This window comes from Diospyros lotus, chromosome 11 (genome assembly GCF_014633365.1).
Source record: "Diospyros lotus cultivar Yz01 chromosome 11, ASM1463336v1, whole genome shotgun sequence".
In the NCBI taxonomy this organism is placed as follows: domain Eukaryota; kingdom Viridiplantae; phylum Streptophyta; class Magnoliopsida; order Ericales; family Ebenaceae; genus Diospyros; species Diospyros lotus.
The window spans coordinates 5429653-5456133 of NC_068348.1; the positions used below are offsets into that span (position 1 = coordinate 5429653).

General features: G+C 39.6%; 1 protein-coding gene across 3 annotated transcripts; it reads left to right on the forward strand.

Moving 5' to 3' along the window:
- Window positions 1-1855: 1855 nt before the first annotated feature.
- Window positions 1856-26014, forward strand: LOC127813090 (protein NLP6-like). 3 transcript variants are annotated; one of them, XM_052353842.1, is made up of 6 exons: window positions 1990-2408; window positions 2986-3554; window positions 23410-23457; window positions 23546-24482; window positions 24656-25194; window positions 25289-25482. In XM_052353842.1, exons 1-6 carry the CDS (start codon window positions 2117-2119, stop codon window positions 25334-25336), a joined length of 2433 nt encoding a protein of 810 aa, XP_052209802.1. In that variant the 5' UTR covers window positions 1990-2116; the 3' UTR covers window positions 25337-25482. The 3 variants fall into 3 exon arrangements, with proteins under 3 accessions (XP_052209801.1, XP_052209802.1, XP_052209800.1); XM_052353841.1 differs by lacking the exon at window positions 1990-2408 and adding an exon at window positions 1856-1945 and having other exon boundaries at window positions 24656-26014; XM_052353840.1 differs by having other exon boundaries at window positions 1991-2408; window positions 24656-26014.
- The last annotated feature ends 467 nt before the right edge of the window (window positions 26015-26481 follow it).

Below are 26481 nucleotides of genomic sequence, written 5' to 3' on the forward strand. Positions count from 1 at the left end.
TTGAATTGAGTATTGAAGAGCCCGCATCGGAGGTCACCTATGCCTTTAACTGATTTCTTCCACACAAATCACTTGCTCCTTACAAATCACTCATAGATTTTGATCAAGACACTATCTCAAAACAAAAAAAAAAATATTATTGTATTTAGAGAACAATAACAATAATTTCAAGTTTTGATTAATACCAAATATTATATATATATATATATAGAGAGAGAGAGAGAGGGGTGTGTGTGATAATTTTTATTGAAGCATCACATTATACGATAATTGAGAGAATGAAGGGAAAATCTTATTTATTTTAATAATTAATTAATTTTTGACGAATTTCATAGAGAATTCTGTCATCGTTACCAATAACACCGATTATTTACTTTATTTTGTTGTTATAACATTCATGTACTTAGTATTTACTCAAATTTTGTCCTAATCACAAAAATATCTATCTTATTTCAATTTTTTATTAATTTTTTTTATAATAAAAATGTCACTTTAGATGTTGCATCGTGACAATGAAAGCAAGCTTGGGAGGTGTCTGGAAATCCCAAGAGTTGGTCATTGCAATTAACAAAATTTATCCTTTTGAGAGCTAGATACTCGGACATAGTAAAATGATAAAATATTTAAAATTTTATATGAAATATCGAGATTCGAATTAATAGAATAATTTAGAAGATAAATTTATTGTTGAAAGATAATAATTAGATAAAAGGAAACAATAATATTGGAAGATAAATTCTGTATAAATTACACTGAATGCCCAACTTTGAGTGTTTATAGACTATATTTGCTCTGAATTTACTCGAGAAATACATCAAGGGAGAAGGTCACGTGTCCCTAAAGATTAAATGAGCAAAACTCAAACACTTTAGGTGAATTAAAGAAAGAAAAATTTAGCCTTTTGGGAAGGTTAATTGTATTTTATTTTATTTAATAGAAACAAGTTGCTTAATAAAAAAAAGGATCCCGTTGGCCACAGGAATCAACAAAATAATAATTAAATTAATAATTTGAATTTGTCCCACATAAACATGCTGACGTTTGGCGTTGTGCATTGCACGCGCTTGATTGCATTTGCAACCTTCAATTTCCATTACCCAAACTAATTTGGTTTATAGTCTCCAACTTAATTTTTTTTTAAATTTATTTAAATATATTATAAAATTTAAATTTATTTTTAAATTAAATAATTGTTTTTTATATTAAAAATTATATTTATAAAAAATCCCTTATATTTTTTTTTGTATTTTTCATTTTATTGAAAAATATTATTTTTTAATTTTCATTTTATATTTGTATCTCTTCTGTATTTCGATATTTTCAAAAGAGTCATGTTATTCATTTCCAACAAGGATAAACAGTGGTGATAGTCCATGTGGAGGAAAATATTTATTTAAAGAATATGACAAAATATTCTTTTATATTTTCTAAATAAATACTTATTTTCTTATTAATTGTCACATTACTGTTATTTTTTTGTTTGATTCACTTGGAGTGTTCGAATTTCACCTGACTAATATTTAGAGAAGAGTAATCTTCCCCTTAATATATTTTTTGGATAAATTTAGATACGAACACAGTTTATACATATTCAGAATTGAACATAATAATTTATACAGAATTTAAACAAATCTCTACATTGTAGGAATGCTATATTGCCCGCACCCCCTTCACTGATGGACAAATATTATTGGTCTCATGTGCATAGGGCCCACGCCTCCTTCATTGGCAGGCAAATGTTACGTTGTTCACAAGTGAATAACATAACATCATTACTCTACACGGATTCAAATTTTAATATTATATATAAAATTTTAAATATTTTACTACTGTATCTTACCCGTGGAGACATCACGTCACCATTGTTCATGAGATGAATAGAAGGCGTTGGGGAGAAGGATGGAGGAGAGAGCAGAGAATGAAACGAGAGAAGAGAAAAGGAGTGGTATTTCTTTATTCTTTCTTATATGCAGCAACTAACTACTAGTTGTGTATTTGGATTCCATTTCTATTTCATTGATCGGAATCACTTCACTGCCTCTCTCTCTCTCTCTCTCTCTCTCTCCCCTATCCCAAACTGCAATTGAATTTCCGGCTAAATCTTCCCAGCTAGAAAATGTCCGAACCCGAGGAGGAAACCCGCTGCTCTTTCCCTCCTAAGGCAAGGGAGCTGCTCGCTCCCGCCACCTCCGCCGCTCCTCCTGCCGCTGCGGAGGAGCGGGACTGCCTCATGGATCTCGACCTCGACCTCGACGGTCCCTGGTCCTTCGACCAGATCTTCTCCGCCAACCCTACCTCGCCGTTCTTCCTCTCCTCCTCCTCCGACCAGCCTTGCTCTCCTCTCTGGGCCTTTTCTGACGACCACTACGACAAACCCGCCGCAAATGCCCCGTCAACGCCCTCCGGAGGTCCAATCTCAACTACTCCTGCCTCAGTCTTTTTGCCTTGCTTTGTATTTCACCCGTCGATACTATTTTTCAATCTAATCTGGTTAATTTTTTGGTTTCTGTGGCGATTTCTTCGGACGAGATGTTCAAATTTTTTTTTTCTTTTATTCGGCTGTATTGGCAAACGCTAAGAATGGGTTGTGAATATCTGTTTTAGCTTAGGAAGCATCGATTTTCTCTGTCTCTCTTTCTTAAGCTGTGTTTGGATGCTTAGGAACCAACGGTGGAAGGATAAAATTTGCTTACTGGATCCTATTTCTGTCCATACCTTGCTCTCTGACCTCCTTATGTAACTTCAATTTAAGTTGTGAACTATTCTTTCTACCCGAGTGTTGATAGTGATGTGTACTTCGTGTTATCTTTCCCCTTCTTAATTCACGTGTCTTATTGAAGTACCTAATAACAACTTTCTTTGCGACTGAGAATTGTATTCTTTGATCTTTGTTTACCCCCCTTTCCTCAGTCGGTTGTATTGTTTTCCTCAATCTGTCACTGATTCATTATATGCTTCTAATTGATGATTTTTTGGGCAATACAGGATATCCTGATCCAATTGAAAGTCGAGCTGGAACCGGCGACAAAAGAAAGTTACAGCCACCAATTTTGGGATTCACTCAACTAGATTACGCAGATGTGTCTTTTTTGGTTAAGGAGCGGATGACACAGGCACTTCGGTATTTCAAAGAATCGACCGAACAGCATGTTCTGGCTCAGGTCTGGGCACCTGTGAAGGATAGGGGTCGGTATGTTCTCACAACTTCTGGGCAACCCTTTGTTCTTGACCCACATAGTAATGGACTTCATCATTATAGAATGGTCTCTCTGAAATATATGTTTTCTGTGGATGGGGGGAGTGATGAAGTCCTCGGGCTTCCAGGCCGTGTATTCCGGCAAAAATTGCCAGAATGGACTCCAAACGTGCAGTACTACTCTAGTAAAGAGTACCCACGGCTCAATCATGCTCTGCACTACAATGTTCAAGGAACCTTGGCATTGCCAGTGTTTGAACCTTCTGGGCAGTCCTGCATTGGCGTACTTGAGCTCATAATGACCTCACAGAAGATTCACTATGCTCCTGAAGTTGATAAAGTCTGCAAAGCCCTTGAGGTTGGTTCCATAATCCTTTCCAAAGTGCATACTCTGCTTCCTTTTATATTCTGCCATTATTGCGTGGGTTATGAATTAACAGGTCCACCCCAACCGCCCCCCCCCCCCCCCAACCACAAAAAAAAATAAAAATAAAAATTGTATCATCATTTTAATTTATATCTATAATTTAACGCTGTCCTAATGAGTATTCATTAGAACTGGAATGAGCAAACATCTTTATATTTTCTCTGGTGAGAAAGGAGATGCATAGAGAAGAAATAGAAAGTAGCTACACAGTATGAGAGAGGGAAAAAACTGTAACTCTATTAGCACGAACTGCCCCTACAAGATTCCAAATTTCTTTTGTAACTCATTTGACAACCTAAATGTTGGACAAAAACAGTAAACAAGCCACACCCACTCACAACCTTGATACCACCGAAACACTTTTGACCCAACCACAAAGACTCAATTGGAGGCAGAAATCATAGCAAAGGAAATTAACATGCACACAACAGAACGACAAGAGAAAAAGAAAAATAATACAACGAGATTTTACCGTGGTTCACCTCAAATTGGGGCTACATCCACGTTGAGCTCCGGTGAGAAGAACTCACTGCATTATATGAGAAAGGAGATTACACCCTTGAAAACATAGCTCACACGAACTCTCTGTACATCACTAATTTGCTAATAAAAAATGCCCGATAATCACTAATACAAATTAGGGGCTCAACCTACCAAACTAGAAAACAAAGAAGAAATCATATACAGAGCTTACAGAGCAAAGACGAAGGAACCCACAGGGCACCCCCATGACTGATCAAGAAACCCTTCCCTTTCTCCCTCCTTTCTCTAGCTTTTTCTCTCTCTTTTTTCAACGCTCCAAATCTCGATGAGAGAGAAATAACAATCTTGGATGGCTGGGATGGAGCTTCATAAAGGTAAGCTGGATGGCCAGGATTAGATCGTGTTTAGTTCTTTCATGATAAACGAGATTTTTACATAAATGAATAGCACTCTAGCTATCAGAGAATACCTTGACTTTACCTTGTAGGAGATGGATTTCCATTAAAAGACCTTGACGTCAGATGACTTCTTTGAAAGCATCAGTGACAGCCACATACATTGCCTCAGTGGAAGATAGAGCACCTAAAGGCTGCAACTGAGACTTCCAACTGATGCAGTTGCCTCCTAAGGTGAAGAAGAAGGCTATAGTGAACTTTCGGGAATCCTTGTCCCCTGCAAAATTTGAGTCTACATATCCTACTAAGTCAAGAGTATCACTTCTTTTCTCAAAATTTAAACTAACACTCAAGGAACCGTTAATATATTTCAACACATATTTTAAAGCTTTCCAATGAATTTTTCTAGGGTTAGACGTAAACCTATCGAGTAGAGATATAGAATATGTAAGGTCTGGCCTTGTACTTATCATTGATTACATTATGGTTCCAATCACATTAGCATATGACATGTTTTCCATTTTAAGAATTTCAGATTCAGATGATGGACACTGAGTTTTAGACAAAATAAAATGTCAAGCTAAGGAAACATTAACAGGTTTACACTTTGCCATGCCAAATTTTTGTACAATTTTAAAGAGCTAGTCATGCTGGTGTATTTTAAAACTGTGTTTACTCTTATTTCTCTCAACTATCATTCCCAAAATTTTCTTAGTAGATCCTAAGTCTTTCATGTCAAAATTAGTATTTAACAAAGATTTTAATTCACATATCTTAGACTTAAACTTGTTAATTAACAAGATATCATCTATATACAAAATGAGATAAACAGGGATATCAGAGAGCATATAGTAAGAACAACTATCATATTTACTTCGAGTAAAATCAATCTCAACAGCAAAATTATCAAATTTTTTGTACTATTGCCTATGAGATTATTTTAATCCATACAATGATTTTTAAGTAGACATACATGTTCAGGATGATGAATGTCAATACATCCAGCAGGTTGTTCTATATAAATGAGTTCATCAAGATCACTATGTAGAAATGCAGTTTTGACATATAATTGTTCAAGTTCTAAGTCAAAATGCAGAACAACAGCTAGCATTATGCGAATAGTTTTGAATTTAACCACAAGTGAAAAATTTCAGTTTGTACTTGTTGGTTTCACCATGTCAACTAAGTGATGGAACACAACTATATCAATTATCTTCATTCACCACCATCTCATGAAACTTCTCCATATGAAGATGGTGTTGAAACTTCATTTCATCATTACTCCGCAAGGGGATATTATCCACTGCCGGTCCCAAGCCCGGATAAAGGAGGAGGGTTGCGTTAGGTAGCCGACAGCCAGCGTAAAACCTAGTCGGATCCAAATATGAATTCTAGATAAACTATCTGTTGGGATGTAACCCACATAGAAGTCTAGAATTCATGTAGCCAACCCCACATAGTGGGATAACGGCTGGATATGTTGTTGTTGAAAAATTTCAGTATAGTCTATATTCGTTCCCTTTGTGAAAAACCTTTAGTTACCAATCTTGCTTTGTATCTTAAAGGGTTAGAAAAAGATATACCTTCTTTGAGCTTGTACAACCACTTACACTTAATCAGCTTCTGCTTGTCAGGCCTTGGAACCAGTTTTCAAGTTTCTGTTGTTTTACAGAAATCAGAAATGATAAAAGAAGGAATATGAGCAACTCGGAAAAGTAAATTTCATTGAAGATAACCCAGGTTTAAATACACTGTGAAAGATGCTAGAATAGAGGATCATGGCCCAGAATTCTAGTCAGCACAACTAACAACATAGTCCACTACTTAATAACAACAAAGCAAAATAATAGGAACTGACAACCCACTAACAGCAAAAACAGCTAGTTGAAACAAACTTTGACAGATTCCTTAGGCACATTTTCAACACTCCTCCTTGCCTTGGAAGCTGCAAACTCCAAGTTTATTCCTCAGAAACTCAAACCTGCTAAGTGAAAAAGATTTAGTAAACATATCAGCAGCTTGGTCCTCTGTTTTGCAATAAACCAGACTTATATCTCCATTTTCCTGCACTTCTCTCAAATAAAACAATTTAACATTGAAATGCTTTGTCTTTCCATGGAACACAAGATTATGTGAGATTGAAATTGCTGCTTGATTGTCCACCAAGATTTTTGTGGCTTGGTCTTGTTCCAAATGTAGATCTGCTAGGATATTCCTCAACCAAACAGCTTGATTGACAGCTGCTATTGCTGCAATGAACTCAGCTTCAGCTGTTGATTGAGCTACTATTTCCTGCTTCTTGGAACACCAAGAGAAAACACCTGAACCCATACTGAAACAGTACCCTGAAGTACTCTTCATATCATCCAAAGAACCTGCCCAATCACTGTCAGAATAACCAAATAATCTGAAATTTTGTTCCTTGTAATACTTCACTCCATAATTGACAGTTCCTTTGATGTATCTTACAACTCTTTTTGCTGCCTTCAAGTGCAGTTCACTTGCACAATGCATGAATCTTGACAGAATACTTACTGCAAATAGGATGTCAGGCCTTGTTGCTGAAAGGTACATTAAACACCCTATTAATCCTCTGAAATAAGCTTCATCAACTTTATCAGCTCCTCGCTGAACTTCTCTTTTTGATTCATAGGAGTGTTCATTGCTTTGCAGTCATCAAGGTGGAATTTCTCGAGGATCTCCTTTGCGTACTTCTTTTGACAAATAAAAATTTCATGCTTCCTTCGAGTGATCTCCATTCCCAAGAAATAGGTCATGAGAACAAGATCTGTCATTTCAAAAACATTCATTATTTCTTGCTTAAATTCATCAATAAGTGCTGCATTACTTCCTGTCACCAGAAGATCATCAACATACAGAGAAATAATTAGGATTTCTGCACCAGAATGCTTAACATAGAGTGTAGCTTCTGATAGGCTTTTCTGAAAACCCAAACTCAATAGATGATCATTAATTCTGCTGTACCAGACTCTTGGAGCTTGCTTTAAGCTGTAGAGAGCCTTTTTTAGCAAGTAAACTTTGTCTTCCTGGCCTTTGATTACAAAGCCTTCTGGCTGATCAACATAAATCTCCTCCTGCAAAAAGCCATTGAGAAAAGCTGCTTGACATCCATGTGAAACACCTGCCATCCCTTTTGTGCTGCAATGGCAAGTAGCAATCTTATTGTATCAAATCTGGCAACAGGAGCAAAAGTATCAGAATAATCAATCCCAAATATTTGTGCATAACCTTTCACAACAAGCCTTGCTTTGTGCTTGTTTACAGAACCATCAGGATTAAATTTTGTTCTAAACACCCATTTGACACCTATGACATTTCTATCATGAGGTTTTCGAACCAGTTCCCAGGTCTGATTTTTTTCAATCATGAACAGCTAATCTTCAAAGAAAAATTAAGGGGTAGAAGGGAATGGAATGGAGAAAGATAGACAAACCAAATGTGGAAAGAAATGGCTAATGCTCTGAGAAGCACGACAAAGGTAGTCCTTGGAGAGACAAATGGTAGAGCCCCTAACCTTAAGGAGTCTTGGTGGTGGAATGAAGAGGTACAATTGAAAATTAAAAATAAGAAAACTTGCTATAAGGCGGTATATCAATGCAACAATGAAGAAAATCAAAAAAATTATAAAGAAGCAAAAAAGGCAGCAAAAAGAGCTGTTAGTGAAGCAAAGTCAAAAGCATATGAGAATCTATATAAACGACTTGATACAAAAGATGGAGAAAGGGATATATATAAATTAGCTAAAGCAAGAGAAAGAAAAACACGGGATTTAAATCAAGTGAAATGCATAAAAGATGACAATCAAAATGTTTTAGTAAATGAGGGAGTGATTAAGGAGAGATGGAAGGAGTATTTCACAAAATTATTCAATGATGGTGGTGACACAAGAGTTAGGTTGGGACATCTTAGTAACTCCGAAGGGAATGTGAGCTACACATTCTATCGACGCATAAGTTCAAATGAAATAAGGCAAGCATTAAAAAAGATGAAAAATCATAAGGCAGTGGGACCAGATAATATACCAATAGAAGCATGGAAATGCATGGGAGAAGAGGGCATCTCCTGGCTAACACAATTATTTAACGCCATCGTTAAATCAAAAAAGATGCCAAATGAGTGGAGGAAGAGTACTTTGGTTCCTATATATAAGAACAAATGAGATGTTCAAAACTGTGAAAATTATAGAGGAATTAAGTTAATGAGTCATACCATGAAACTCTGGGAGAGAGTAATAGAGCAGAGGCTCAGAAAGGAAACAAAGGTGTCAGAAAATCAGTTTGGTTTCATGCCTGGTAGGTCAACAATGGAAGCTATATATTTACTGAGGCGTCTAATGGAAAGGTATCGAGATCATCAGAAGGACCTACATATGGTGTTTATAGATCTAGAAAAGGCCTATGATAGGGTCCCTAGAGAAGTATTATGGAGGGTTTTAGAGAAGAAAGGAGTCAAAATAGCCTATATACAAGCTCTTAAGGACATGTATCATGGTGTAGAGACAAGGGTCAAAACATGCGGAGGGGATACTGAACCATTTACAACTACAATAGGACTGCATCAAGGTTCTGCATTAAGCCCATACTTATTTGCCCTAGTAATGGATGAACTCACTAAAGATATTCAGACAGATGTGCCATGATGTATGCTATTTGCAGACGACATAGTGTTGGTGGATGAAACAAAAGAAGGAGTGAACACTAAGCTTGAGTTGTGGAGAAACAATTTAGAATCTAAGGGATTTAAATTAAGTAGAAAGAAAACAGAATATATGGAATGCAAATTTAGTAAAAATGCAAGAGTGGATGATGTTATAATAAAATTAGAAGACCAAATCTTACAAAGAAAAGATCATTTTCGATATTTGGGATCAGTGATTCAAAAAGATGGAGAAATCCACGAAGATGTCGCACATAGAATTAAGGCAGGTTGGCTAAAATGGAGAAATGCATCGGGGGTGTTATGTGATGGTAAAATCCCATTAAAATTGAAAGTAAAATTTTATAGGATAGCTATAAGACCAGTCTTGCTGTATGGCTCAGAATGTTGGGCAGTCAAATACCAGCATGAGCAAAAGACGAGTGTAGCGGAGATGAGGATGTTAAGATGGATGTGCGGACATACAAGAAAAGATAAAATTAGAAATGAAGTTATTCGTAATAAGGTCGGAGTAGTGCCAATCGAGGAGAAGATGAGAGAGACTAGACTAAGATGGTTTGGTCATGTGAGAAGGAGACTAAGAGACGCTCCTGTGAGGAGAGTTGATGAAATGGAACAATTAGTCACAAAAAGAGGTAGAGGTAGACTCAAGAAGACTTTGGGAGAGACATTAAAATTTGATATGAAATATATGGATCTAAATGAGGATATGACAAAAAACAGAAATACATGGAAGTCTAGATTCACGTAGCCGACCCCACATAGTGGGATAAAGGCTGGATATGTTGTTGTTGTTGTTGATGAACAACTCTTCTTGCATTGCAGCCATCCATTTTTGGTCCATCATAGCTTCCTTAAAGCTTGCAGGTTCACACACTGCTACATTGCTTCTTTGATAGATGTCAGAGAGCAATCTGGTGCCTCTAACAGGTGGATCATCTATTGTGTCGTCAAGTACCAACAGAAGATTTTGATTTTTCTTTGAGTCATTCCAACTCCATTTTTCGTCCTCCATGAAGTACACATTTCTACTTATTAGGATTTTCTCTGTCTGAGGCTGAAAAATCCTATAAGCTTTAGAGATGGTGTTGTAGCCAATAAATATTCCAAGTTCTGCTCTCTTGTCAAGTTTATCATGCTTAACCTGAGGTACATGTGAGTAGCATAAACAACCAAATATCTTAAAAAAATCCAAAGGAGGTTTGAAACCAAACCAAGCTTCAAACGGTGTTTGATTTTGCACAGCTCTTGTAGGCAGCCTATTTTGAATGAACACAGCTGTATTTGCAGCTTCAGCCCAAAATTTCTTTGGTAAGCCTTTTTGATGCAGCATACATCGAGTCATCTCCATGCTTGATCTATTTTTCCTTTCACTCACTCCATTTTGCTGAGGAGTGTAAGGAGCAGTGAGCTGATGTTCTATTCCGGCCTCTGCACAAAATTGTTGAAACTGATCTGAGACATATTCCTTCCCATTATCAGACCTTAGACCTTGAATATTGCAGCTGCTTTGGTTTTCAACATGAGCTTTGAATTTCCAGAACACCTTTGCGACCTCTGATTTGTATCTAAGAAAATAAATCCAGCACATTCTGGTTAAATCATCTATAAAAATGATATAATAGAGACTTCCTTTTAGTGATGGAGTCCTTTGTGGTCCAGCAAGATCAGTGTGAACTAGCTGGAGCTTTTGTGTGGCTCTCCAGATACCTTCAGGGAATGGTTGCCTTGTTTGCTTCCCAAACTGACATGCTTCACAGTCAGTTAATTTTGTTGTTAAGGTAGGTACACCACGAACAAGTTGATTTCTTAGCATGTAGTTCATTCCCAAATGATGGAAATGACCTAACCTCCTGTGCCAAAGATCAGTTGAACTTGCTGTAATTGGGAAGGCAGCTTGCTCCTCCTTCATTGGATCAAATGAAAAACTCTTGCTCCTCATTTTGACCTTGAACATTTCTTGGCATGTTGGATCCTTGATTTTGCAGCATTTGTCTTCAAAAATAACCTTGAATCCTTTCTCAAGTAACTGTCCAACACTGAGTAAGTTTTGATTAATATCAGGTACATATTAGAACATCAATAAGAGTTTTTGTACCTGAGTAGCTTGTTATAGCTACAGTGCCTTTTCCTTTTACTGGAATGTGTTCACCATTTCCAATTCTGACCCATTTAACTTCAGTGTTCTCCAATTCCTTGAACAACTCTCTGTCATAGGTCATATGGTTGGTGCAGCCACTATCAATTAACCAGGATTCACATGAATTGTTGCTAGAGAAACAGGTTGCAACAAAGAGCTGATCTTCCTCCTCTTGATTAGCATTTTTTGCTTCAACAGCTTCTTGTTGAATTTTTGCTTTGCATATTACTGCCTCATGCCCCATTTGGTTGCACCTATTGCATTTAGCATTAGGCCTCCTCCAGCATTTGAAATAAGGATGAGATTTGCCACCACAATGTTTACAAGGTGGATATCTTTCCTTTTTGCTACTACTGTTATTGTTATTAGAAGTAGCATCTCCACTTGCAACTATGTCCTTCTTGCTTTTCTTTTTCTTTCCCTTGCCACCAGATTGGTGCTCTGACTGCAAAGCTCCTTCAACTGTACCTTCTTGTCTTATGAGCCTTCTCTCTTCAGTGGCTTGCAAAGCATGAATTACTTCTGCCAAAGTAATACTCGACAAATCCTTAGTATTTTCTAAAGCAGAAATTGAGGCTTCAAATCTCTCAGGTACAGTTACAAGAAGCTTTTGAACAATTCTAGAATCAGAAAGTTCGGTGCCAAGTAATCTTACTTGATTTGCAATTTTAAGAAGCTGATCAGAATATTCTTTGATAGTTTCTGACTCCTTCATCTTAAGTACTTCAAATTCTCTGATAAGATTCAGCACTTTCATAGCTTTAATCCTCTGATTACCTTCATATTCATCTCGAAGGAAATTCCAAATGGCATTTGCTGATTCCAGAGTCATAATTCTGGTGAAAATTGAGGGTGAGACTGCAGCAAAAAGAATGGCCTTTGCCTTTGTCTTCTTTGCTTTTTTATCTTTGTGGTTTCTGAGTTGAGCCATTGTGGGGTCATCTGGTAGAGCTGGAACATGAAAATCTGCATCTTCCACAGCATCCCAAACATCCAAGGCTTCAAGATAGGCTTCCATATGCACTGCCCATGTAAGCACCCCTGCCCGGATATCTCAACCACCCGGATTACCCGAACGGGAGTGTCTACGGAAGGGAGAAAGGAATGAAACACAAGACAAAAATACCCTGGCATGCATACATAAGAAATACAACAGCGGAAGTAAAACGATATGCATGTACGCACATAGGTATCTCACTAGAACAGCGATCACGGAGTATATAAAAATATATACAGACACTTGTGCCAACAAATAAAAGATACAAGGAACAACCTGGCACAGTAAAAAATGAGAGACAAAAATCCTGACAAAATATCAGAGACAACGGGGGCAAGCTAACTGTACATCCTACCGACACGGCTGGCTGCTAGGTGGTGCGATCCTCACCCTCAACTTTTGCTTTACCCTTATCTGGAATGATGGAAAGCAAGGTGAGTCGCAAGACTTAGCAAGTTTATAAGAAAATAAATGTTATACAGTAAATAGAGGAGAAGGTCACCCCAAACACCGTCCCACCCATACACACAAGCCATGTGACACTAACAACACAACGACATAGCATAAGTAAAACACATTCCGGTCCTTGGGGCTCACACAAGACACACGGCACCCAAGTCCCATACCAACCTGCCGCTGCCCTGAGAGGCAACATAAATCTCTAACAAAGCTGCGCGCGCTGTCCCGGGTCGGTGCTCCCGTCACCCGTGTATCCGTGTCGGTACTCCTGACACCCGAGCCATAGGCTCCCTCGGAACGGTCCTCCCGTCCGAGAACTGATAACTACCAGTAACCATGCAATGCACATAAAAATGCAATGGCGTAGTGAGCATCAACATGATACACTGGCGCCCATACATCCAGGCATCAGGCCATGCTCCGCCCACATAGTAAACCACACGCGGTGCATATGCCCGTGCTGGATGCAACATAACCAAGCTAGAATGTTCGTGTCCAAGCATAACCAGATTATGAAAACCCCAATATGCAGCCCATACCCATGTGCACACCAAACCATGCAACAAGAATAAAATGTAACCAGTCATGCTATAATCACGTAACGGCAGAGCTAGTCAGCAGTGCTTGGCACCGGTCAACGGTCAGTGAATAGGAGTGACCAGCCGACGGCCTAAGATAGATCGTACAACAATCACTCTGTCACCGAACAGCCGATCCTTGCCCCCTACTGCCCAACCGCTTTAGCCTATGAACAACTAAAATTCATAATAATACCCGAACAACTAAGAACCTATCCCCAAGTGAGTACGACATCATTCCCACAGGCATAGGGGGGTGGCACAAACCCCTGTAGGCAACCAACAAATAAAATCCACGAGGCCAGTTTAATAAGTTAAATTTAAAGCGAACCATTCAAAATTCCATAATTGATTAATGATCGAAATAAACGAAGGGAGGTTAAATAAATTGACAACGAAAGAAACGTTGTGGAGGGTATAAAGAACTTGCCTTTACGAAGATATTCTTAGGCTTGTTTTGACCCAACGCGGTAAAAATTATACAAACTGCAACACTCCAATAATTTGCCAAAATTAATAAAATTGGCCTCTAAACGAAATTCCAACCTTATAGAATGTAGTACTCGGCTCTCTGAATTACCTGGTATCCTCGGACTGCGATTAAAAGTGATATTTTCTAAAAAAAATCCCAATTTTTCCAGAATTCCCGCTGCTCGCGCGCACGGCGCTACTTCTGTTCCCTTCTAATTTCTGCTGCCGATTAACACTTCAATTGGCTAAAATTGAGGCTTTAATTTAAGAGGAGGAAGACTTGGTGGAGAGGAAGCCACATGGGCTGGGCATTAGAGGCGGCTCCTTCATGCGGCGCCGTTTTGGCGCTTCAATAATGCTAGAATTAATTTCCAGCAAACAACAAGCTTCAGCGCACATACCATCTCAGCTAAACATTCATTTAATTTAATATACACCACTCTTGCATCATAAATGTTAACTTGTGATTACTATTCAATGCAGCACTCCATGTTACTTCACTACTCCAATTCTTTAGACTTATTATATTATATTCACGCAACTTATAACTATATTAAATATATAGGATTCACAGCAACCCATATTCTTTTGATAGTTTATTACTCTTATGATTGTTAATAATTATTATTATGATTATGAATTAACAACACCTATTAATATCCCTTTTAAATTAAATTAATACAATAAACTAATAATTAAATTAAATTTTGCTTTACGGGACGTACGTTACGGGCATTATGAGTTTGTGGTCATGCCATTTGGGCTGACCAATGCCCCTGCAGTGTTTATGGATTTGATGAATAAGGTGTTCAAGGAATGTCTGGATTCCTTTGTCATAGTTTTTATTGACTACATCTTAGTCTACTCACCGAGCCTTAAGATACACGAGGTGCATTTGAGTATGGTCCTGCAGAAGCTCAGGGAGGAGTAGTTGTATGCGAAATTCTCTAAATATGAGTTTTGGCAGACTCGAGTTGTATTCTTGGGACACGTGGTCTCAGGTGAGGGTATCTCAGTGGATCCAGAGAAGACCAGAGCCGTGGTGGATTGGCCGAGACCGATGACAGTGACTGAGATTCGGAGTTTTCTTGGTCTTGTCGGGTATTACTGACGGTTCATAGAAGGCTTTGCACGGCTAGCATCACCTATGACAAAGTTGACAAGGAAAGGAGACAGATTTATTTGGGATGAATCTCGTGAGAGATCCTTGCAGGAGTTGAAGTGGCGTTTGACTTCGGCGCTAGTATTGACGATACCTAGGAGTGGTGAGTTATTTACTATATACAGTAATGCCTCATATGCAGGGCTAGGGTGCGTTTTGATGTAGGACGGTCGAGTGAATGCTTATGCATCTATATCGAATCGAATCCCCGGCTGGATTGCGGCAATCCCGAGACAAAATCCATAGCTATGCGTTTCCATTTCCACATGGGTCTCTGATGCTCAGCTTTGACTTGCTGGCACACCAAACATCGTGATACAAACTCTACTACGATCCTCTTCATGCCACTCCAACTGTCTAGATGCATAAGCATTCACTCGACCGTCCTACATCAAAACGCACCCTAGCCCTACGTATGAGGCATCACTGTATATAGTAAATAACTCACTACTCCTGGGTATCATCAGTACTGACGCCGAAGTCAAACGCCGCTTCAACTCCTGGAAGGATCTCTCATAAGATTCATCCCAAATAAATCTGGCTCATTTCCTTGTCAACTTCGTCATAGGTGATGCTAGCCGTGCAAAGCCTTCTATGAACCGTCGGTAATACCTGGCAAGACCAAGAAAACTCCGAATCTCAGTCACTGTCATCAGTTTCGGCCAATCCATCACGGCTCTGGTCTTCTTTGGATCTACTGAGATACCCTCACCTGAGACTACGTGTCCCAAGAATACAACTCGGGTCTGCCAAAACTCACATTTAGAGAATTTCGCATACAACTGCTCCTCCCTGAGCTTTTGCAGGACCATATTCAGATGTACCTCGTGTATCTTAGGGCTCGGTGAGTAGATTAAGATGTAGTCAATAAAAATTATGACAAAGGAATCCAGATATTCCTTGAACACCCTGTTCATCAAATCCATAAACACTGCAGGGACATTGGTCAGCCCAAATGGCATGACCACAAACTCATAATGCCCGTAACGTACATCCCGTAAAACGAAATTTAATTTAATTATTAATTTATTGTATTAATTTAATTTAAAAAAATGATATTAATAGGTGTTGTTAATTCATAGTCATAATAATAATTATTAACAATCATAAGAGTAATAAACTATCAAAAGAATATGGGTTGCTGTGAATCCTATATATTTAATATAGTTATAAGTTGCGTGAATATAATATAATAAGCCTAAAGAATTGGAGTAGTGAAGTAACATGGAGTGCTGCATTGAATAGTAATCACAAGTTAACCTTTATGATGCAAGAGTGATGTATATTAAATTAAAGGAATGTTTAGCTGAGATGGTGTGTGCGCTGAAGCTTGTTGTTTGCTAGAAATTAATTCCAGTATTATTGAAGCGCCAAAATGGCGTCACATGAAGGAGCCGCCTCTGATGCCCAACCCACGTGGCTTCCTCTCCACCAAGTCTTCCTCCTCTTAAATTAAAGCCTCAATTTCAGCCAATTGAAGTGTTAATCGGCAACAGAAATTAGAAGGGAACAGAAGCAGCGGCGCGCGCGTGAGCAGCGGGCACTTTTAATCGCAGTCCGAGGATACCAAGTAATTCAGAGAGCCGAGTACTACATTCTATACGGTTGGAATTTCGTTTAAAGGCCAATTTTATTAATTTTGGCAAATTATTGGGGTGTTGCAGTTTGTATAATTTTTATCGCGTTGGGTCAAAACAAGCCTAAGGATATCTTCGTAAAGGCAAGTTCTTTATACCCTCCACAACGTTTCTTTCGTTGTCAATTTATTTAACCTCCCTTCGTTTATTTCGGCCGTTAATCAATTATGGAATTTTGAATGGTTCGCTTTAAATTTAACTTATTAAACTGGCCTCGTGAATTTTATTTGTTGGTTGCCTACGGGGGTTTGTGCCACCCCCTATGCCTGTGGGAATGATGCCGTACTCACTTGGGGATAGGTTCTTAGTTGTTCGGGTATTATTATGAATTTTAGTTGTTCATAGGCTAGAGCGGTTGGGCAGTAGGGGGCAAGGATCGGCTGTTCGGTGACGGAGTGACTGTTGTACGGTCTATCTTAGGCCGTCGGCTGGTCACTTCTATTCACTGACTGTTGACCGGTGCCAAGCACTGTTGACTAGCTCTGCCGTTGCGTGATTATAGCATGACTGGTTACATTTTATTCTTGTTGCATGGTTTGGTGTGCACATGGGTACGGGCTGCATGTTGGGGTTTTCATGATCTGGTTATGCTTGGACACGGACATTCTAGCTTGGTTATGTTGTATCTAGCACGGGCATATGCATCGCATGTGGTTTACTATGTGGGCGGAGCATGGCCTGATGCCGGATGTATAGGCGCCAGTGTATCGTGTTGATGCTCACTACGCCATTGCATTTTTATGTGCATTGCATGGTTACTTGTAGTTATCAGTTCTCGGACGGGAGGATCGTTCCGAGGGAGCCTATGGCTCTGGTATCGGGAGTACTGACACAGACACACGGATGACGGGAGCACCGACCCGGGACAGCGCGTGCAGGTTTGTTGGAGATTTATGTTGCTTCTCAGGGCAGCGGCAGGTTGGTATGGGACTTGGGTGCCGTGTGTCTTGTGTGGGCCCCAAAGACCAGTATGTGTTTTCCTTATGTTATGTCGTTGTGTTGTTAGTGTCACATGGCTTGTGTGTATGTGTGGGACGGTGTTTGGGGTGACCTTCTCCTTTATTTATTGTATAGCCTTCCTTTTCTTATAAACTTGCTGAGTCTTGCGACTCACCTTGCTTTCCATCATTCCAGATAAGGGTAAAGCGAAAGTTGATGGCGAGGATCGCGCCACCTAGCAGCCAGCCGTGTCGGTAGGGTGTACAGTTAGCTTGCCCCCGTTGTCTCTGATATTTTGTCAGGATTTCTGTCTCTCATTTTTTACTGTGTCGGGTTGTTCCTTGTATCTTTTATTTGTTGGCACAGGTGTCTGTATATATTTTTATATACTTCGTGACCGCTGTTCTAGCGGGATACCTATGTGTGTGCATGCATATCGTTTTGCTTCCGCTGTTGTATTTCTTATGTATGCATGCTAGGGTATTTTTGTCTTGTGTTTCATTCCTTTCTCCCTTCCGTAGGCGCTCCCGTTCGGGTAGTCCGGGTGATTAGGATATCCAGGCGAGGGTGCTTACAACCCAGATCTGATAATTCTCCCCATCGAAGGTTGGTGGAGCAATTTGAGCGAAACCTGCCTCAGCATTCATAGCTTGAAAGGTTTGATTTCTATAAAGATAGGGTCAGTGTTTAGGTGCTCTCAAAAAACTCACCAAGACACTCACGGCTCCCTCAAGAAGAAATCTCTGATACCAATTGTTGTTTTACAGAAATCAGAAATGATAAAAGAAGGAATATGAGCAACTCGGAAAAGTAAATTTCATTGAAGATAACCCAGGTTTAAATACACTGTGAAAGATGCTAGAATAGAGGATCATGGCCCAGAATTCTAGTCAACACAACTAACAACATAGTCCACTACGTAATAACAACAAAGTAAAATAATAGGAACTGACAACCCCCTAATAGCAAAAACAGCTAGTTGAAACAAACTTTGACAGATTCCTTAGGCACGTTTTCAACAGTTTCATTCGCCTTTAAAGATGCCATCTCATCATCCATGGCTTGTTGCCACTTAGAGTAGTCATGAGAGCTGACTGCCTCCTCATAGCAGGATGTCTCACTGCTCCTCATCTCCATACCTGCTACTAAAGCACAAAAACTAAGTCTGAATATGCATATCTAGTAGGCGGTCTAATAGTCCTCTTGGTTCGGTCTCGAGCTAATTGATAATTGTTGAGGTCTTGTTGAGGAGTGTCATGCCCCTCAGCCTCAGGGTCGTCTTCTTGGACCTCATGATCACTTCCCTGATTTGAGGTTTGCTCTTAGGTTGGAGAATCAATTTGGGTGTTAGGGACTTGAGAGGTGGGAGCAGTAGGAAGATCCTGTTGCTCCACCTCAATTTGGGTACTACTCCTTATTATAGAATCATCAAGGGTGCTAGGTTTGGGGTCATCTTCAGTGTTACTAAGTTTGCATGGGAAGACCGATTCATTGAATATTACATCTCGGCTTATAATTATTTTAACTCCACCTGAATGTCTGTCCCATAACCAATAACCCTTGGTCCCATCTTGATACCCAACAAAGACACAATGGCTCTAGGATCTAATTTTCCTTCTGATTGGTGAGCATAGGCTTCACACCCAAAGACTCTCAGATAAGTTAAGTTCAGTTTCCTCTTAGTCCATTTTTCTGCAGGACACCTAAGGTTGGTCATTATCGAAGGGCTCCTATTCACTAAGTGAGCTGCAGTAGATAGAGCTTCTCTCCAAAAAATTTTAGGCATTCCAGTAGTAAATAAAAGGCGCTTGACCTTTTCTAATAGGGTTCTATTCATCCTCTTAGCAACTCTATTTTGCTGAGGGGTGTTCCTTACTGTCATATGCCTAAGTATGCCATGAGTGTTGCAAAATTTGTCAAACTCCCTATTGCAAATCTCCAATCCATTGTCGGTTCTTAGGATTTTGATCTTCCTATCAGTTTTGGTTTTCAACTAGGGTTTTCCATGTTTTAAATTTTTCTAAGGTCTGATCCTTAGTTTTCTGCAAAAATACCCAAACCTTTCTAGTAAAGTCATCAACAATGGACAAGAAATACCTGTTACCACCGTGAGAGGGGATTTGGGATGGACCCCAATGGTCTGCATGTAAGTATTCCAGGTATGCCTTCTCCAGGTGAGTTCCCTTTTGGAAGCTCAGTCTGTGTTGCTTGCCTAGAGTACAAGGTTCACATAAGCCTAAGGAGTCTGCAGACACTGGACCAAGATAACCTTGGTCTGATAGTGCCTGCAGCCTTTTATGGCTCATGTAACCAAGTCTCAAGTGTCAGAGATCTGTTCTATCAGATTTAGTTATACATGCAGATGATATATGACAATAAACATTCAAGACATGTAATCCATGCTTGTTAGTACCAGTAAGAATCAAGTCATCATTTTTTAACACATGTAGGAATCCATTTTCAACTTTATAAGAAAACCCTAATTCATCTAAGGTACCATGAGAGATCATTTTTTTTTTTAAACCAGGCACATATCTCACATAAGTTAATAGTATGATTTTGTTGTTATGTAATTTTAGAGAGATATCACTTATGCCTTGAATACTACATGAATGATTATTTCCTATATAAACAGTTCTTGTTTTTCTAGTGCTAAAGTTTTGAAACCATTCAATGTTTGAACACATATGAAAAGAGCACCCTGAATCCATTATCCATTCATTAGCTGTAGAAGAACATGATACATTTAAAACTTCAGCTAAAGCATTAGAGCTACTAGCAGCTACAGTTGCATTCCCCCCTTGTTTTTATTTTTTAATAAAATCATAACAGTATTTCTTAATGTGTCCCTCCTTTCCACAATGATAACATTTCCATTTAGCTTGCTTTTGTTTTCCCTTCTTTCCATTTTGTTTACCCTTAGGTCCTGAACTCCCATTCTAATTAGTGTTAAACCATTGTGCCGTTTTTCGAACTTTCCCTTAACAAATAGATTATTACCAGGCCTTTTAGAAGTATGTAATTCTAATTCCCTTGTCTTAATTCCAGAGATTACAAGTTCTAAAATAGGCACAATACCAGTGTACTGTAAAGTATGTTTAACTATATTATAATCATCAGGTAATGAATTTAACAGTATCATTGCCTCACTTGTGTCACCTAGGGCTTGATCAGTACCCCTTAACAATAATGTAAGTTTAGTAAATTCATCTATATTTTCATCCATAAATTTTGAAGCATTCATTTTAAAATTGAACAACATGCCTTTCAGATAAACTAAGTTAGGAGCAGAAATAACAGCATAGAGAGATTCAAGTCTATTTCAAATATCAAGAGGGTTAATCATACCGTCTACCTTTTTGATCACAGTATCCCCCAAATGGAGGAATATCAAATTGAATGCTTCCTCATTTATCTCATTGGTCCTAGCAATTTGCTCATTGGACCATTTTCGATCATCCGACTCCAATGCAATAAACACTTTGTGATGAGAGAGTAAAACTCTTATCTTCTTTTTCTAACTGCCAAAATCTCCTTTCCCATCAAATGTTCCGATTTCAAATCGGGTTGCTGTCATCTTCGCCTTGCACGAAGGTACCCTAAGAGAACCCTAGACACTGACAAACACATAGTAAGCACCTATTGACCGTGACTCTTCAGAAACCCTAGAGATTCAGACAGGATGATCGGCTCGAAGAAACCCTAGATTTGAACACGCCGATTTCGTGAGGATCAAAAAACTTAACCAGTGCGTATCAAAGAAATGGCTTTGATACCACTTGTTGGACAAAAACAATAAACAAGCCACACCCACACCCACACCCACTCACAATCTTGATACCACCAAAACAATTTTGACCCAACCACAGAGACTCAATCGGAGGCGGAAATCATAACAAAGGAAATTAACATGCACACAATAGAACGACACTTGAAAAAGAAAAATAACACAACGAGATTTTACTGTGGTTCACCCTAAATTAGGGCTACGTCCACATTGAGCTTCAGTGAGAAGAGCTCATTGCACTATATGAGAAAGGAGATTACACCCTCGAAAACACAGCTCACACAAACTCTCTGTACATAACTGATTCTCTAATAAAAAATGCCCAATAATCACTAATACAGATTAGGGGCTCAACCTATCGAACCAGAAAACGAAGAAGAAATAATATACAGAGCTTACAGAGTAAAGACGAAGGAACCTACAAGGCACCCCTGCAACTGATCGAGAAACCCTCCTCTTTCTCCCTCATTTCTCTAGCTTTTTCTCTCTTGTTTTCGATGCCCCAAATCTCGATGAGAGATAAATAGCAATCCTGGACGGTTGGGATTGAGCTTCATAAAGGTAAGCTGTATGACCAGGATTAGATCGTGCAACATAATCGTTATTCCCACGGAAGAGAACAATCAAGTGCCATCTGGAGACAAGGATGGTTGCCATGTGGCCCTCCAGCAGGCGCATAAGGCAGCCCGAGGTTGCCGATCGTGACCCTCCACCTCCTTGGCTCAAAACGACATCGTTTGATGCTTCATCATGAAGACTAAAGATAAGTAATATAGCAGTGTAACTGAGGAAATGATTCGTAGCAGAGTAATAATGGTTCGATTGACTATTTCTCTTAGACTCTTGCTCATCTGAGTTTGGTCAGCAATGATAAGAACAATTGATATTTTAATGAGGATTTGTTGTTTTGTTTTTTGTTTTTTTGCTAAATGAGGATTTTATTGTTTAAGAAATTTGGATGTGCTTAAAGTCTTAGGGTGCATTTGATTGCAAGTATAGAATTTGCATGGAAAAAAAATATTTCCTAGACAATTGAGTTGTCTATAATTAAATTCTAGGAAAAATATCAATTGAAGGTGTTTGATTGGCTTAATTTTTTACCTAGAAATTGTTATATTTTTTCAACTTTTTAGTGTTTGATAGCAGTTATTTTCTATGGAAATATTCAATCTCTCACCCCCAAGCCCAATCTCTCACCCTCCCTCACTCTCTCTCTCCCCGTCCTGCCACCGCCATCTCTCTCTCTCTCTCTCTCACCCTCCCGCTGTTGACCCCCACCGCCAACGCTGCTGCATTGCCATCGCCCCCCAATGCCGTCGTCTCCATCTCTCACTTTCTCTCTCTCTCCCTCCCACTGTCTTTGCAGTTGCACCGCCATCGACCCCCACCGACAACGCCGCTGCACTGTCGTTGACCCCAATGCCGCCGCTCCAGCCCTCCCTCCCTTCCTCTGCCACCGCTCCCGCCATCCCTCCCTCCCCCCGCTGTTGATCCCGCCACCGCCGGTTGATCCGCCAAGCTTTAGTGAGTCTCTCTCTCGCTCTTTCACTCTCTCGCTCCGTTGCCCCCCTTGCTGGCCGCCTAAACAGGGCCTTAGTGTTTTCCTCTTAAATGAGCAGAGGACACTCCTGTTTTCTTTCATGTCACAAAACTTTGCTGTGCCAACTTTCTGTAGGAATGCTTATACAACCAGATTCTATTGGGCTGTACCGTTAGAAGTGCCCATGTAACTGGTTTCTATTTACTCGATTTTGCTTTCGCAACCAGTTTCTATGGTGCCATATCAACTTTGCATGGAAATGCTTACACCAGCAGTTTTGATCTTTTTCATTACTAGATTTGTTGAGGACATATTGGCTTATTGTGGTGCGGGATCGGACATGCATTATTTGATTCGCTATTAAGCTAATTATAGATTGGGGAAAACATAACCTGTTATATGGCATGGCTTGATAAGATGGGGCATGTTTCCATGTGGCATTATCTTCACACTGTTGGTAAATAAATCTAATAACAACCTTTCAATATTCCTCAGTTTACATATTTTCAGTTTCCCTGCAGGCAGTAAATCTAAAAAGTTCTGACATCTTGGATCATCCAAACACGCAGGTGAGCAACAATTGTTACTGGAAATATGTTCTAGTCTCTTTTATATTTTCTATTCTCATAATGTGTACTTAATGTGCTTGTGAACCAGATATGCAATGAAGGTCGCCAAAATGCACTGACTGAAATATTGGAGATATTGACAGTGGTATGTGAAATGCACAAGCTGCCTCTGGCACAGACCTGGGTACCGTGCAGGCATCGTAATGTTCTAACATATGGGGGTGGCTTGAAGAAGAGCTGTAGTAGCTTTGATGGAAGCTGCATGGGACAAGTCTGCATGTCCACAACAGATGTAGCTTTTTATGTTGTAGATGCTCACATGTGGGGATTCAGGGAGGCCTGTGCTGAGCACCACCTACAAAAGGGTCAAGGAGTTTCTGGGCAGGCGTTTGCATCCCTCAACTCATGCTTCTGCGAAGATATTACCAAGTTCTGCAAAACCGAGTACCCCTTGGTTCATTATGCTCGCATGTTTGGATTAACTAGCTCTTTCGCGATCTGCTTACAGAGCAGTCACACTGGAAATGATAATTACATTCTGGAGTTCTTTTTGCCTCCTAACATCAGGGACAACAAAGACCAAAAGATATTGTTGGGCTCATTATTGGTAACTATGAAGCAGCATTTTCAAAGTCTTAGGGTTGCATCTGGTAAGGAGCTTGAAGAGGAGGAGAGATGCATTGAATTTATAAAAGCTTGCACAGATGAGAAATTTGGTTCAGGACCTGAACATCTTCAAACACCCCAAAATGTAATATCCCAACCTAGCCCTGATGCTTTACCGAACAGAGAGGCCGTGCACCTTGATTCTCTGGAGCCACTATTAACTGCTGAAGTTGATGCTATAAACTGTAAAGGGAATGGTGGTGCAGGTGACATCCTAAATGCTGTTTCATGTTCAGAGCATAAAGACACACGGAAAAAATCAGAGAGAAAACGTGGAAAAGCTGAGAAGACAATCAGTTTGGAGGTTCTGCAACAATATTTTGCTGGGAGTCTTAAAGATGCTGCAAAGAGTCTTGGCGGTATGCATGCTTATTAATTTGGAGTTGTTCTTCATCTTGCTTGCTCTTTCTATTCTCACTTGTGTTTATATGTGTGTGTGTGTATATCTATATATATATAAAATTAAAGATGATCTGGTTTTTGCAGTTGGAACTAGAATGGAATGTTCTTATCAAGGTTGTTACTTTTACAGTTTGCCCTACTACAATGAAGCGCATATGTAGGCAGCACGGGATCTCTAGGTGGCCATCCCGCAAGATCAACAAGGTAAACCGTTCCCTTTCAAAGCTAAAGCGTGTAATTGAATCCGTACAAGGTGCTGAAGGGGCATTCACTTTAACATCACTTGCCACGAGTTCACTTCCTGTCGATGTTGGTTTGATCTCGTGGCCTGCCAGTTTAAATGAATCCAATCAACGCAAGTCAGCTGGCTCTAGACCATCAGAACTTTTAGTAGAAAGGAATGATTTACCAATCCCAAATATACCAGCAAGTCACCAACAGGCGGAGACGGCAAATCAAATAGCTGGATATGGGATAACAGGGGATGAGGAAGTCCTTCACGAGCAAAATGGGTTCCTAGCTGAGTTGCGGGAAGGCTCCAGTCAGTCAAAAACAGGCAGTGGCTCAAGGGAGGAGAGCACCGGGACGATTCTTTCTCATGGTTCATGCCAGGGTAGCCCCTGCACTGGAAACGAATACTCCCCACAAAATGGTCCAGTCGTCTCTCCGGTGCGTGAAAATTGCAGTAACTTTGGCTGCCCACCTGAATTGGCATACCAACCGGCAGGAGTACTAAATCTCTCAGCCGCATTCTTAATTGCAGATGCTCCCTTCACAGCACAACCCCAAGAGCTATTTGGAGGAATGCTGATTGAGGATGCTGGAAGCTCGCACGATTTGAGAAATCTGTGTCCTGCAGCGGAGGCTGTCTTGGATGAACGGGCCCCAGAAGGGCCGGAATGTGGTTGGACGAACACAATGCAGTCTGAATCGGTACCTAAAGAAGCTACTGCCACTCCTCCCGACAGTAAGCTACACTTTTTGGCTCGGCCAGAGGTGAAGACCGTGACCGTAAAAGCATCATACAGAGAAGATATCATAAGATTTCGTCTCTCTCTGGATGCTGGGATTCTGAGATTGAAGGAGGAAGTGGCAAAGAGGCTGAAGCTAGACACGCGCACCTTTGATATAAAGTATCTTGATGATGATCATGAATGGGTTTTGATAGCCTGTGACGCCGATCTACAGGAGTGCCTGGATGTATTGGGATCATCAGGCAGCAATATAATCAGGCTGTTGGTTCAAGATGTGATGGCCAATCTGGGGAGCTCCTGCGAGAGCTCAGGGGAGTAGAGGGATGAACTAGGTTTGTAAGTATATCATCTTATGATAGCAGCAGCAGCAGCATCCTAATTTATAGCACAATCTACTACTGTTGCTATAGCGTTTAGATTAAAGGAGAGGTGAAGCTGTAGTCTGTAGATTTTGCTTGTGAAAAGCCTATTCAACTTGTGCAGAAGAAATTTTCCCCTCGTTTTCTTTTCTTTTCTTTGTAATGGCCGCTACCACCGCAGGTTTTCAAGTGAGTATACTTTACCTTTCTCTTGGGTGAATTTATAAGAATTGAAAGAGAACACACACACACACACACACATATATATATATATATATATATCAACATATTTTGGATCATTTACCCTACAAATTTTTCTAGAACATGAAGTAAAACAAGAGATTGAAGCAGACGAAAAATTCTCTCTATATGTATATTACCTTTGACTTTCAATGACACAACTGAGCTCCCAAAGGATCCCTTATTTGTAGTCAGTCGTTCATTTCCCTTCAATGGACGGCTAGGATTATTATTCATCTTGAAAGATACAATACAGTCAAGATATCATTGTTTTGAGTGGGTTATTCATTATTATATTAATTATTTACTACATAAATAAATATTTTGCTCTCCATAAAAGGGAGTCCTTTTGATTATTGATCGCCAACTTTAACAAAAAATAC

Bases quoted from the DNA above. Each gene is read 5' to 3' on its own strand.
- LOC127813090 (XM_052353840.1), top strand. From the start codon at position 2,117: ATGTCCGAACCCGAGGAGGAAACCCGCTGCTCTTTCCCTCCTAAGGCA. The intron at 2,409-2,985 runs GTCCAATCTCAA...TGGGCAATACAG, and splicing joins CCCGTCAACGCCCTCCGGAG to GATATCCTGATCCAATTGAA. The intron at 24,483-24,655 runs GTATGCATGCTT...TTACTTTTACAG, and splicing joins TGCTGCAAAGAGTCTTGGCG to TTTGCCCTACTACAATGAAG.